Source organism: Salvelinus alpinus, chromosome 25 (genome assembly GCF_045679555.1).
Source record: "Salvelinus alpinus chromosome 25, SLU_Salpinus.1, whole genome shotgun sequence".
Classification (NCBI taxonomy): Eukaryota; Metazoa; Chordata; class Actinopteri; order Salmoniformes; family Salmonidae; genus Salvelinus; species Salvelinus alpinus.
The window spans coordinates 42,870,366-42,882,212 of NC_092110.1; the positions used below are offsets into that span (position 1 = coordinate 42,870,366).

Consider the following 11,847-nt stretch of genomic DNA (forward strand, 5'->3'; position numbering starts at 1 on the left):
GCCATCCAGAACCTCTATACCAGGCGGTGTCAGAGGAAGGCCCTACAGAGGGTGGTGCGGACAGCCCAGTACATCACTGGGGCCAAACTCCCTGCCATCCAGAACCTCTATACCAGGCGGTATCAGAGGACGGCCCTACAGAGGGGGGTGCGGACAGCCCAGTACATCACTGGGGCCAAACTCCCTGCCATCCAGAACCTCTATACCAGGCGGTGTCAGAGGAAGGCCCTACAGAGGGTGGTGCGGACAGCCCAGTACATCACTGGGGCCGAACTCCCTGCCATCCAGAACCTCTATACCAGGCGGTGTCAGAGGAAGGCCCTACAGAGGGTGGTGCGGACAGCCCAGTACATCACTGGGGCCGAGCTCCCTGCCATCCAGAACCTCTATACCAGGCGGTGTCAGAGGAAGGCCCTACAGAGGGTGGTGCGGACAGCCCAGTACATCACTGGGGCCAAACTCCCTGCCATCCAGAACCTCTATACCAGGCGGTGTCAGAGGAAGGCCCTACAGAGGGTGGTGCGGACAGCCCAGTACATCACTGAGGCCATAGACCGTTCACTCGGCTACCGTCCGGCAAACGGTACTGGAGCGTCGGCTTTCAGACCAACGGGCTCAGAGACCCTCAAGCCTTAACGGTACTGGAGCGTCGGCTTTCAGACCAACGGGCTCAGAGACCCTCAAGCCTTAACGGTACTGGAGCGTCGGCTTTCAGACCAACGGGCTCAGAGACCCTCAAGCCTTAACGGTACTGGAGCGTCGGCTTTCAGACCAACGGGCTCAGAGACCCTCAAGCCTTAACGGTACTGGAGCGTCGGCTTTCAGACCAACGGGCTCAGAGACCCTCAAGCCTTAACGGTACTGGAGCGTTGGCTTTCAGACCAACGGGCTCAGAGACCCTCAAGCCTTAACGGTACTGGAGCGTCGGCTTTCAGACCAACGGGCTCAGAGACCCTCAAGCCTTAACGGTACTGGAGTGTCGGCTTTCAGACCAACGGGCTCAGAGACCCTCAAGCCTTAAGTCTGTTAAATAGCCTTAAGACTGTTAAATAGCCTTAAGACTGTTAAATAGCCTTAAGACTGTTAAATAGCCTTAAGACTGTAAAATAGCCTTAAGACTGTTAAATAGCCATAAGACTGTTAAATAGCCATAAGACTGTTAAATAGCCTTAAGTCTGTTAAATAGCCTTAAGACTGTTAAATAGCCTTAAGACTGTTAAATAGCCTTAAGACTGTTAAATAGCCTTAAGACTGTTAAATAGCCATAAGACTGTTAAATAGCCTTAAGACTGTTAAATAGCCATAAGTCTGTTAAATAGCCTTAAGACTGTTAAATAGCCTTAAGACTGTTAAATAGCCTTAAGACTGTTAAATAGCCTTAAGACTGTAAAATAGCCTTAAGACTGTTAAATAGCCTTAAGTCTGTTAAATAGCCTTAAGACTGTTAAATAGCCTTAAGACTGTTAAATAGCCATAAGACTGTTAAATAGCCTTAAGACTGTAAAATAGCCTTAAGACTGTTAAATAGCCTTAAGACTGTAAAATAGCCTTAAGACTGTTAAATAGCCTTAAGACTGTTAAATAGCCTTAAGACTGTTAAATAGCCATAAGACTGTTAAATAGCCTTAAGACTGTTAAATAGCCATAAGACTGTTAAATAGTCATAAGACTGTTAAATAGCCTTAAGACTGTTAAATAGCCATAAGACTGTTAAATAGCCTTAAGACTGTTAAATAGCCTTAAGACTGTTAAATAGCCTTAAGACTGTTAAATAGTCATAAGACTGTTAAATAGCCATAAGACTGTTAAATAGCCTTAAGACTGTTAAATAGCCTTTTAACCTTAAGACTGTTAAATAGCCTTAAGACTGTTAAATAGCCATAAGACTGTTAAATAGCCTTTTAACCTTAAGACTGTTAAATAGCCATAAGACTGTTAAATAGCCATAAGACTGTTAAATAGCCATAAGACTGTTAAATAGCCATAAGACTGTTAAATAGCCATAAGACTGTTAAATAGCCTTAAGACTGTTAAATAGACTTAAGACTGTTAAATAGCCATAAGACTGTTAAATAGCCTTAAGACTGTTAAATAGCCATAAGACTGTTAAATAGCCTTAAGACTGTTAAATAGCCTTAAGACTGTTAAATAGACTTAAGACTGTTAAATAGCCTTAAGACTGTTAAATAGCCTTAAGACTGTTAAATAGCCATAAGACTGTTAAATAGCCTTAAGACTGTTAAATAGCCTTAAGACTGTTAAATAGTTAATTGAATGGTTAGCCGGACTATCTGCACTGACTCTATGCACTCTCACAACACAACACACACAACCATACCGACGCCACACACACACACATAACACACACAATCATACCGACGCCACACACACACACATAACACACACAATCATACCGACGCCACACACACTCACAACACTATATATACACACTCACAACACTATATATACACACTCACAACACTATATACACACTCACAACACTATATATACACACTCACAACACTATATATACACACTCACACAAACCCATACACTACATACGCCACACACACACACAACCATACCGACGCCACACACACACACATAACACACACAACCATACCGATGCCACACACACACACAACCATCCCGACGCCACACACACACACATAACACACACAACCATACCGACGCCACACACACACACATAACACACACAACCATACCGACGCCACACACACACACATAACACACACAATCATACCGACGCCACACACACACACAACCATCCCGACGCCACACACACACACATAACACACACAACCATACCGACGCCACACACACACACATAACACACACAATCATACCGACGCCACACACACACACATAACACGCACAATCATACCGACGCCACACACACACACACACACAATCATACCGACGCCACACACACACACACATAACACACACAATCATACCGACGCCACACACACACACACATAACACACACAATCATACCGACGCCACACACACACACACACATAACACACACAATCATACCGACACAACACACATAACACACACAATCATACCGACGCCACACACACACACACACATAACACACACAATCATACCGACGCCACACACACACACACACATAACACACACAATCCTACCGACGCCACACACACACACACACATAACACACACAATCATACCGACGCCACACACACACACACATAACACACACAATCATACCGACGCCACACCCCTTGACATTTTGTTGTGTTACAGGCTTATTCTAAAATTGATTTAATACTTTTTTTCTCACCCATCTACACACAATATCCCATAATGACAAAGCAAAAACAGTTTTAATTTGCAAATGTATTGATTATAAAAACAGAAATAGCTTATTTACATAAGTATTCAGACCCTTTGCTATGAGACTTGAAATTGAGCTCAGGTGCATCCTGTTTCCATTGATGATCCTTGAGATGTTTCTACAAGTTGGTTGGAGTTTACCTGTGGTAAATTCAATTGATTGGACATGATTTGGAAAGGCACACACCTGTCTATATAAGGTCCCACAGGTGACAGTGCATGTCAGAGCAAAAACCAAGCCATGAGGTCGAAGTAATTGTCCATAGAGCTCCGAGACAGGATTGTGTCGAGGCACAGATCTGGGGAAGGATACCAAAAAATGTCTGCAGCATTGAAGGTCCCCAAGAACACAGTGGCCTCTATCATTCTTAAATGGAAGAAGTTTGGAACCACCAAGACTCTTCCTAGAGCTGGCCGCCCGGCCAAACTGAGCAATCGGGGGAGAAGGGCCTTGGTCAGGGAGGTGCCCAAGAACCCAATGGTCACTCTGACAGAGCTCCAGAGTTCCTCTGTGGAGATGGGAGAACCTTCTAGAAGGACAACCATCTCTGCAGCACTCCACCAATCAGTCCTTTATGGTAGAGTGGCCAGACGGAAACCACTCCTCAGTAAAAGGCACATGACAGCCCGCTTGGAGTTTGCCAAAAGGCTCCTAAAAGACTCAGACCATGAGAAACAAGATTCTCTGATCTGATGAAACCAAGATTGAACTCTTTGTCCTGAATGCCAAGCGTCATATCTGGAGGAAACCTGGCACCATCCCTACGATCCAAATTGATCTGGTACTGGTACTCCCTGTATATAACTCCACATTGATCTGGTATTGGTACTCCCTGTATATAGCTCCACATTGATCTGGTACTGGTACTCCCTGTATATAGCTCCACATTGATCTGGTACTGGTACTCCCTGTATATAGCTCCACATTGTGTATGTAGCCTGTATGAAGGTTGTATGTAGCCTGTATGAAGCCTGTATGAAGGCTGTATGTAGCCTGTATGAAGGCTGTATGTAGCCTGTATGAAGGCTGTATGTAGCCTGTATGAAGGCTGTATGTAGCCTGTATGAAGGCTGTATGTAGCCTGTATGAAGGCTGTATGTAGCCTGTATGTAGCCTGTATGAAGGCTGTATGTAGCCTGTATGAAGGCTGTATGTAGCCTGTATGTAGCCTATATGAAGGCTGTATGTAGCCTGTATGAAGGCTGTATGTAGCCTGTATGAAGGCTGTATGTAGCCTGTATGAAGGCTGTATGTAGCCTGTATGAAGCCTGTATGTAGCCTGTATGAAGGCTGTATGTAGCCTGTATGAAGGCTGTATGTAGCCTGCATGAAGGCTGTATGTAGCCTGCATGAAGGCTGTATGTAGCCTGTATGAAGGCTGTATGAAGCCAGTGATTTACATGAATTGTTTTAGTTCTAAATCACAGTATATATGGACCTTGTTTGATTTGTTTGTGCTCTTCTGTCTCCAGATTTCCAACACAAGATCACCGTGCAGGCCTCTCCCTCTCACGACCGATGCCGGAGTCTACTGGGCAGTCTCTCCAGCCCTCCCACCAGTCCCCAGGCCCCGTTACTACCGCGCCTCAGAGCCATACAACGTAAACACTATATACTATTTACATTACGTTGTACCTTTTTTTTTGGCAGACGGTGACTTACAATCAGCTGATACTGTATATCCTCTTAGGTTTGGGTTGACCATTGACCATATTTACAGTTCAGCACATGTTCGGTATTTTTTATAAATTTTTCATTTAAACGTTTAATTATCCAGGAAGGGCTCATTGAGATTTAAAATCTCTTTTTCAAGAGCGTCCTGGCCAAGATAGGCAGCACCAAGTCATTACAAAAATTACAGACAAAACAAAACGGAAAAACTACAAATAATCTAGTAAAAACCATAGAATTCACAAGAGTATAACAAAATCAAAAACAGCTAATTAAAAACATTGACAGGTCAGGGAATCAGTCTCAAGATCATCATCATCATCAGAGATGGGTATTATTTGGAACCATTATGTATTGTTAGTTAATGTTTATTTACCATGTGTAATGAAAACATCTTACAAAGAAGAGCTCTCATGACAAAAAAACACATTCTATGTTTTTTAGTTTTTTGTAAATGTGAACTTCTAAAATGTTCCGTGTTTTTGTAAATGTGAACTTCTAAAATGGAGTCTTGTTCCGTGTTTTTTGTAAATGTGAACTTCTAAAATGGAGTCTTGTTCCGTGTTTTTGTAAATGTGAACTTCTAAAATGTTCCGTGTTTTTTGTAAATGTGAACTTCTAAAATGGAGTCTTGTTCCGTGTTTTTTGTAAATGTGAACTTCTAAAATGGAGTCTTGTTCCGTATTTTTTGTAAATGTGAACTTCTAAAATGGAGTCTTGTTCCGTGTTTTTCCAGTGACTCCAGGAGGAGAGGGGTGTAAAGGTTGGGGCCGGTTGGATGAGGAGGAAGAGAAGAGAGGATCCAGGAAGAAAGGTCGTATCAAGGGCTCACACAGAGAACACAGTGATGATGAGAGGTGAGAGGAGGGGTGAGGCAGGGTGAGGGAGGGTGGGGCAGGACCAGGGTGGGGCAGGACCAGGGCGGGGCAGGACCAGGGCAGGGCAGGGTGAAGGAGGAAGAGTCAGGCATGGGGCAGGGTGAGGGAGGGTGGGTGGGGCAGGACCAGGGGGTCTAACCTGATCGCATACATGTTTGTGCTGTCTTGCATGACAACGACCAGGCTACAACAGACCTTACTTATACCAAATTGGCTAGTTAACATGCCACTATTTAGTGATTCTCTGTAGCTCTTTATCTCCTGTCCCTACCAGCATCAAGGTCCCTCAGGAGGGGAACAGACAGAGGTCCTGCAGCGCCCCAAATCTCCGCAGGTCACCGAGACACAGCCCTGCCATACCAGGGGTACCCAGCCTCACTGAGATGGGTAAGGACTGAAATAGCATTATCAGAGATGGGTAAGGACTGAAATAACATTATTAAAGATGGGTAAGGACTGAAATAACATTATTAAAGATGGGTAAGGACTGAAATAACATTATCAGAGATGGGTAAGGACTGAAATAACATTATTAAAGATGGGTAAGGACTGAAATAACATTATCAGAGATGGGTAGGGACTGAAATAACATTATCAGAGATGGGTAGGGACTGAAATAACATTATTAAAGATGTGTAAGGACTGAAATAACATTATTAAAGATGGGTAAGGACTGAAATAACATTATCAGAGATGGGTAAGGACTGAAATAACATTATTAAAGATGGGTAAGGACTGAAATAACATTATTAAAGATGGGTAAGGACTGAAATAACATTATTAAAGATGGGTAAGGAGTGAAATAACATTATTAAAGATGGGTAGGGACTGAAATAACATTATCAGAGATGGGTAAGGACTGAAATAACATTATTAAAGATGGGTAAGGACTGAAATAACATTATTAAAGATGGGTAAGGACTGAAATAACATTATCAGAGATGGGTAAGGACTGAAATAACATTATTAAAGATGGGTAGGGTCTGAAATAACATTATTAAAGATGGGTAAGGACTGAAATAACATTATCAGAGATGGGTAAGGACTGAAATAACATTATCAGAGATGGGTAAGGACTGAAATAACATTATCAGAGATGGGTAAGGACTGAAATAAATTATCAGAGATGGGTAAGGACTGAAATAACATGATCAGAGATGGGTAGGGTCTGAAATAACATTATTAAAGATGGGTAAGGACTGAAATAACATTATCAGAGATGGGTAAGGACTGAAATAACATTATCAGAGATGGGTAAGGACTGAAATAACATGATCAGAGATGGGTAAGGACTGAAATAACATTATCAGAGATGGGTAAGGACTGAAATAACATTATCAGAGATGGGTAAGGACTGAAATAACATGATCAGAGATGGGTAGGGACTGAAATAACATTATTAAAGATGGGTAAGGACTGAAATAGCATTATCAGAGATGGGTAAGGACTGAAATAACATTATTAGAGATGGGTAGTGACTGAAATAACATTATTAAAGATGGGTAAGGACTGAAATAACATGATCAGAGATGGGTAAGGACTGAAATAACATTATTAAAGATGGGTAGGGACTGAAATAACATTATCAGAGATGGGTAGGGCCTGAAATAACATTATCAGAGATGGGTAGGAACTGGTATAAGATTGATACTGATAGCCTAACATGCTTGCTGTTGCTAGCTAATTTGTCCTGGGATAAACATTGGGTTGTTATTTTACCTGAAATGCACAAGGTTCTCTACTCCGTCAATTAATCCGCAGATAAAAGGTAAACCTAGTTAGTTTCTAGTCATCTCTCCTCCTTCAGGCTTCTTCTTCTTCTGTGGTCTTTAAATGTCGGTTGGCAACCAACTTTAAGGTGCGTTACCACCACCAACTGCACTGGAGTGTGAACCTCAGTTCATCTTTCAATCACCCACGTGGGTCTATTCTCCTCAAATCCAATGAGGAGATGGGAGAGGCGGGACTTGCAGAGCATCAAGCATCCCAAAATAGAACGTTTGACGCTCGTGAGCAGTGTTGGTGCAATGATTGAATAACATGTATGTGTTACATTTATTTGCAACGCTGGCACACGCAATGCGAGCGGTGTGGTCAGAATGTAACAGAGATAGGTCAGGACATGTACCTTAGCAACAAAGGGTTGCCAGTAATCAAAAGCCACAATAATGTAATGTCGTGAAACCCTCTCCTCCCTGTAGAGAATGAAGACTGCTGCTACACCACTGACCCAGCTGGAGGGGCCAACGCATCCCCCAGCCAATCCTACCTCTGCATCCCCTTCCACAGGGAGGGGCCTGTTGCCGACGGTAACGCAGGAGGAGGCGGGGAGTACTGCCCTAGTTACCATAGCACCCCGGCCCCGGACACGCCCCCCAGTAGGAAGGGTCAAGCCGGGCGGGGGAGGTCAGAGCTGGTGCTACTGGGGTGTGGGGCCTTGCTGGCTGCAGTAGGACTGGGCTTCAATATGATGACTCTGGCCCAGCCTGGGACTGGTTCTGGGTCTGGGACTGAGGGGGCTGCGGAGAGCAGCAAGCCACCTCGCTGGGAGGGCTTCTTCCACCGTACAGGGACAGGGGGCCAGAGACGGAGCACCAGTCCCCCCACACGCAAGCTCTTCAGGCGGGGAGGGGACAAGGAGAGCCCCCTGAAGCACTCGGTTGCCCCGGTGACGGAGCGGGTTGGAGGCGGACTGTTCCCGTCATCTCTCACACTGCTGTCACTGTCGTCTGTGTCGGACTGTAATTCTACGCGGTCTCTGTTACGATCTGATAGTGAGGAACTGTTGGTCTACCGCACTGCCTCTCCCCAGGCCCCTGTTCAGCCTTCTGTCCAGCCCCACACCTCTGTTCACCCCCAGCCCCAGCATGCCTCACTCAACCCCTTGGTCAACACACACCTGGAGAGCTTCAAGCGTCACCCTCGGCAGTCCCTGACCCCGACCCATCTCCCCTCCGTTCCATCCTCCTCACGCTGTCTACACCGGACCCCCTCCGACGGCGCCATCAAGACACGCTGCCCTCCAAACTATATCCACCCTTTTCCTTTACCTGTCAGAGCAACTCCGGAGACCACAGGTATCTTCACTGTTCTCCTACAGACAGTTACTTGTTGATCTGCTCTAGCTATATGGCCTGATTCATCCTGTCTTTAATATCCCGAGATGTTCTACAACTGTTTTTCTTTCTCTATTCTCAAACAGATGGAGGTCTCAGGGGTCTAAGTGAACACGTATCCCAGGTTCCCCGGTTGCCAGATCCAAATCTGGTGTTTCCCCCTACACCCCGCCGCCGCTGCCCTCCTGAACGACCCAAAACCCTGGACTTCCTGGTTAGACCACGCCCCTCGCCACGGGTACGCTGCGACGTCTTCTTGGGCCAGTCACCTGGGCGGGGCAGAGGAGCGGGGCAGGGGAATGGAGAGTCCCCAGCCCACACCACCAGCACAGACACCCCTCCCACGGTGGAGTTTGGCAGGGACATGACCGTGCTTCCTACCCCCTTGGAGCCCCCGACACCATCCCCAAGGAGGGGACACAGTCTGGAGGCGCCGACGCCCTCACCAAGGAGGGGACACCCACTGCTAACCCATCACATGGAGCCCAGAGACATGGAGGTACTAGCCACCCCCATGGAGCCCCCTACACCCTGCTCAACCTCCCCGCGGCGGAGGGGGGACAATCTGCTGGACCAACAGGACGAGGAACAGTGTCTGGACCCAACCCTTCCACTCTGCAAACCAGAGTCCCAGTTCCCCAAATGTTCCCCGTACCGCTACCGGCCTGGGTTCTTTTCCTAACCTGGTCCAGTGTGCGTTCTGATCCTCCTCTGGTCCAACCTGGGTTCTGATCCTAACTCGGTCCATCTTGTGCTACCAGCCTGGGTTTTGGTCGTACACTGATCCAATCTGGGTTCTGGTCCTAATCCGGTCCTTGTAACGCTACCGGCCTGGGTTCTGGTCCTAACCTGGTCCAGTCTGTGTTCTGGCCATAACTTGGTCCAGCATGGGTTCTGGTCCTAACCCAGTCCCCGTACTGCTACCAGCCTGGGTTCTGGTCCTAACTTTGGATCCTCTCTTAAAACACCAACAGAAACCTCTCCTAGAGTCCTAGAAATAGACCCAGCCCATACTGTTGCAGAGGAGTGGAGGAGGACTGGGCCAGCCAGCCCACACTGTTGAAGAGGAGGGGAGGAGGACTGGGCCAGACCACACTGTTGGAGAGGAGGGGAGGAGGACGGGGCCAGCCCACACTGTGGGAGAGGAGGGGAGGAGGACTGGGCCAGACTACACTGTTGGAGAGGAGGGAGGAGGACTGGGCCAGCCCACACTGTGGGAGAGGAGGGGAGGAGGACTGGGCCAGCCCACACTGTTGGAGAGGAGGGAGGAGGACTGGGCCAGCCCACACTGTGGGAGAGGAGGGGAGGAGGACTGGGCCAGCCCACACTGTTGGAGAGGAGGGAGGAGGACTGGGCCAGCCCACACTGTTGCAGAGGAGGGGAGGAGGACTTGGCCCACTATTAGGCTCTTAGGCTATGGATTGTTCATGCGACAGAATAATATTTTTGTCTAGCCTGAGGAGTTGTTCTCTCACTGCAGACAGGTGCCCTATCCGGAGCAATATATTTAGAAAGCTGGGACATTGAGGTTTCTGCATCATGATGCATTTTACATGACACTGCAACATTCTATAACAGCCATGTTATCTCCCCCATTAACATGACACTACAACATTCTATAACAGTCATGTTATCTCCCCATTAACATGACACTACAACATTCTATAACAGCCATGTTATCTCCCCCATTAACATGACACTACAACATTCTATAACAGCCATGTTATCTCCCCCATTAACATGACACTACAACATTCTATAACAGCCATGTTATCTCCCCCATTAACATGACACTACAACATTCTATAACAGCCATGTTATCTCCCCCATTAACATTACATGGAGAATATTTAAACAATGCTATGTCACTGAATGTCTAGAATTTAGAACAATATTCAACATTCTAAAAGTTGGACCTACTCTTTAAATATATGGCTCTGGTCCTGTTTGTCTATTATTAAAGTGGAACTGGCAGCCAATTTTAATTACTTTGCAGATATGAAACAAACAGACAATCATAATATCAGTCAAAAAATATCAACTTCCCAGTTTATGCTACAAAACCAACATTATAAGAGATTTTTTTTATTTTTAAAGAGGTACTATATTTGACTCAATATTCCATGACGTACACTAAGGCATTGTGGGCAGAATAGATGGATGCAGTTCGATACATGATTAATATACACTGCTCAAAAAAATAAAGGGAACACTTAAACAACACAATGTAACTCCAAGTCAATCACACTTCTGTGAAATCAAACTGTCCACTTAGGAAGCAACACTGATTGACAGTGAAATTTATTGTCAATCAGTGTTGCTTCCTAAGTGGACAGTTTGATTTCACAGAAGTGTGATTGACTTGGAGTTACATTGTGTTGTTTAAGTGTTCCCTTTATTTTTTTGAGCAGTGTAATTCACCAATACATTTCCTGATGGTCCCCCCCCCCAAAAAAAATTGCTATCAGGTTGTAAATCACAGTTTGTTGTTTGTTGCCACCACCCATTCGGGATACACTGTTTCAGTTTCAATGACTCAATAGTTGACAAAAACGGACGAATGTAACTAAGGCTAATTTCAATACAATCAAACTAGCAAGGGTAATGATCACAAATCAGTCATAACGTGGCTAATAGGCTAGCGCATCTATTGATGTAGCCAGTTAAAAACACAGGGCCTAACATTAGCTAGCTAGCTGCTGGGAGGATATCATGTCATTGGAGGAGTGAGTGACCTCATTTTCCCCCCCATCATCGTTTTTCCGTGGCCACAGGTCGAGAGATGAGAGATACAGGT

The 11,847-nt window shown here is 45.6% G+C and overlaps 1 protein-coding gene across 1 annotated transcript in view; it reads left to right on the top strand.

Moving 5' to 3' along the window:
* map3k9 (mitogen-activated protein kinase kinase kinase 9) overlaps nt 1-11,244 on the top strand; it is a 46,072-nt gene extending 34,828 nt beyond the window's left edge. The window contains exons 8-12 of the mRNA XM_071366858.1: nt 4,858-4,986; nt 5,793-5,913; nt 6,209-6,321; nt 8,136-9,011; nt 9,137-11,244. Of these exons, the coding sequence (XP_071222959.1) occupies nt 4,858-4,986; nt 5,793-5,913; nt 6,209-6,321; nt 8,136-9,011; nt 9,137-9,732 (1,835 nt within the window). The 3' untranslated portion in view covers nt 9,733-11,244. The remainder of the gene's footprint in view (nt 1-4,857; nt 4,987-5,792; nt 5,914-6,208; nt 6,322-8,135; nt 9,012-9,136) is intronic.
* Nucleotides 11,245-11,847: the final 603 nt, after the last annotated feature.